Source organism: Gymnoscopelus microlampas, assembly GCF_963454915.1.
Source record: "Gymnoscopelus microlampas genome assembly, chromosome: 2".
Taxonomy (NCBI): Eukaryota; Metazoa; Chordata; class Actinopteri; order Myctophiformes; family Myctophidae; genus Gymnoscopelus; species Gymnoscopelus microlampas.
This window is the reverse complement of record NC_139939.1, coordinates 21608910-21611409: the sequence shown is the minus strand read 5'-3', so window position 1 is coordinate 21611409 and position 2500 is coordinate 21608910. Positions and strand designations below refer to the sequence as shown.

The window sequence follows — 2500 nt, the reverse complement described above, 5'->3', positions numbered from 1 at the left end:
TTCTTCTGGAAGTGTGCACCGTCACTGCAGAACATCTGAGCCAGAGCACTTTTCCCCACTGCAGCATCCCCTACACACACACACACACACACACACACACACACACACACACACACACACAGAGAGAGAGAAAGTAAGATCAAGGTTTAGTGGGGTCGGCAACCTTTTTGACATGAAGTGTCATGTTTTCATTTTCTTGATAGTCAGTGTGCCATATCAACATGAAGTTTAACCCATTGCTGAGGCCGGTTCTAAACAATGTCTTCTAAATCCGAACAGTTTGTTACTATATCAGTGGTGCTCAAACGTTTTCATGTCAAGGATCCCCAGAAGAAAAGATTTGAGTTAAAATGTTTGCTTTAAAAAATATGTATACATATTCAAAGATTTTTCAAAAATAGCAGATCTACAAGCTCATAGTGCTATGAGCTTGTAGATATGCTATTTTTGAATAGCCAACCAATGTGCTATACATGATACAGTATAGCTAAAATCTAAAATGACACAGATGCTTTCCCCGTTTCAATGGGTTAATTATGACACACATCAAAATGTAATATTTCCAACTGATTTTGATTGTCCATATACATAACAACCTTTATTTTTGTCTTCTTTAGAAATATGTCCTCCCTCCCCAGTCAGAGTTATAGGAGTTTGAATGAATGTAGAATTATTTGCAGAATGTCATTTGCATACAGATGTGAGGGGGACTTAATTTAACTGACTAAACCTTTTTTTTAATATTTAATTTAAAAAGAAAAAACCTCTCTCTTACACTTATGCCAGTGTGCCAGCCCATTGATCACCCTCCCCTGTGCCAATGTTGGCACCCGTGCCTAAGGTTGCCTACCCTGATCCAGGTTAAGTTACAAATTACTTTATAATAATGTGTGGGCATGTTTGTGTATGGTTGTGATTTGCAGGCTATATACTTATTCTCCACCCAGTTTCAACATAGCAGTAGGGACAAAATTATGATTGCTGCCTGGTATAAAACTCAAACTTACTAGCAGGATTTGTCTAATAAATTAACCATCTCTGGGTTTAATGTTAAATGTAATCAACACATATTATGTGTTGATTATATTTAACATCAAACCCAGAGATTGATTACAGGACCACAATGGAAACAAATCCCTTAGGGATTTTTGTGTTATCTTTTTAGTTTTAGCACCATTGTATAATCGTACCACTGTACTTTTTGCAAACTGTTAATAAAGTATTCAATCAATCTGATTGATTGACAATCAATACTTTCAAAAACAGGAGGAGAACATTACTGTGAATCGTGTGCACTCTGTGATAAATCTATAGTCAGAGGCACACTGCTTATCACTGGACGGAAAGAGCTTGATTGATTGATTGATTGATTGATTGATTGAATACTTTATTTAGAAATTTGCAGAAAAAAAGCACATGAAAGTACAGTTTAAATACAAGGTCAACTAAATAGGATTGAAAAGCCTATGAAAGCCTAATGGCTTAGGACATTAAATGACAGACATATATACACTACTATGCAAAACATTATATAAACAGTTTACTAATTGAAAAATAAGAAAAACTAAAATATGTACACTACAGTAAAATGTTCAAGGAAAAAGGGGGGGGTTAGTTTATGACTTTTACAGGGGCCAGTTTTGAATTGCAGCCACCTGAAGGTACTCTTTTAGGGAGGTTTTGAAGGAGAGTAGGGTTTTACTCTCTTTCACTGCTTTTGGTAGGGCATTCCACATGTGTGTTGCATAGCAGGAGAACGAATTCAACCCCTTGTTTGTGCTAAATCTGGTTTGGACGTGATCAGTGAAGCTACCTCTGGTGTTGTGATTGTGGACTTCATTTGTGCTTTTGAAGTACTTTGACAGGTACATGGGTATCTTAACATTATGGTGTATCTTGTAGACCAGGCCCATTGCAAGTTGCTGTACTCTGTCCTCTACTCTGAGCCATCCGACCCTAGCAAAGTGAGCAGGGGTTAGATGAGTTGTAGATGAAAGGCCAAGGATTAGCCTTACCAGTTTGTTTTGGGATGTCTGGAGCCTTGTTTTTAAGGCCTTTGTGGTGTTGTGGTACCATGAGGTGCATGCATAATCGAAGTGACCTTGGATGAGGGCCTCTGTTAGAATCCTCCAAGTTTTCTTACTAACTAGAGAGGAAATCCTATACAAAAGACGTGTTGGTTGACTTTTTGTTAACTTAGCTTGATATATGATATTGTTAACTTATTGCCAGTTGTGTAAAGTAACATTTACTCACATTTACTCAAGTAGGCTACTTAAGTACAATTTTGAGGTATTTTTACTTGGAGTATTTCCAATTTTCAGTACTTCTACTTCTACTTCACTACATATCAGAGGCAAATATTGTACTTTTACTCCACTTCAATTATTTGAAAACGTTAGTAGTTACTGTGTACATTTTTATAATTATTACAAAACATACATTAACCACTTCAGCTCTATATACATTTCCGCCATTTGAAAATAGCCGGTCTACAAGC

The 2500-nt window shown here is 36.7% G+C and overlaps 1 protein-coding gene across 1 annotated transcript in view; it reads right to left on the bottom strand.

The window, feature by feature from the left end:
* Positions 1–2500, bottom strand: part of ift27 (intraflagellar transport 27 homolog (Chlamydomonas)) — a 16387-nt gene that overhangs the window by 13249 nt on the left and 638 nt on the right. Inside the window, exon 2 of the mRNA XM_084078373.1 lies at positions 1–70. This exon is cut by the window's left edge and continues 10 nt beyond it. Within this exon, the coding sequence (XP_083934499.1) occupies positions 1–70 (70 nt within the window). The remainder of the gene's footprint in view (positions 71–2500) is intronic.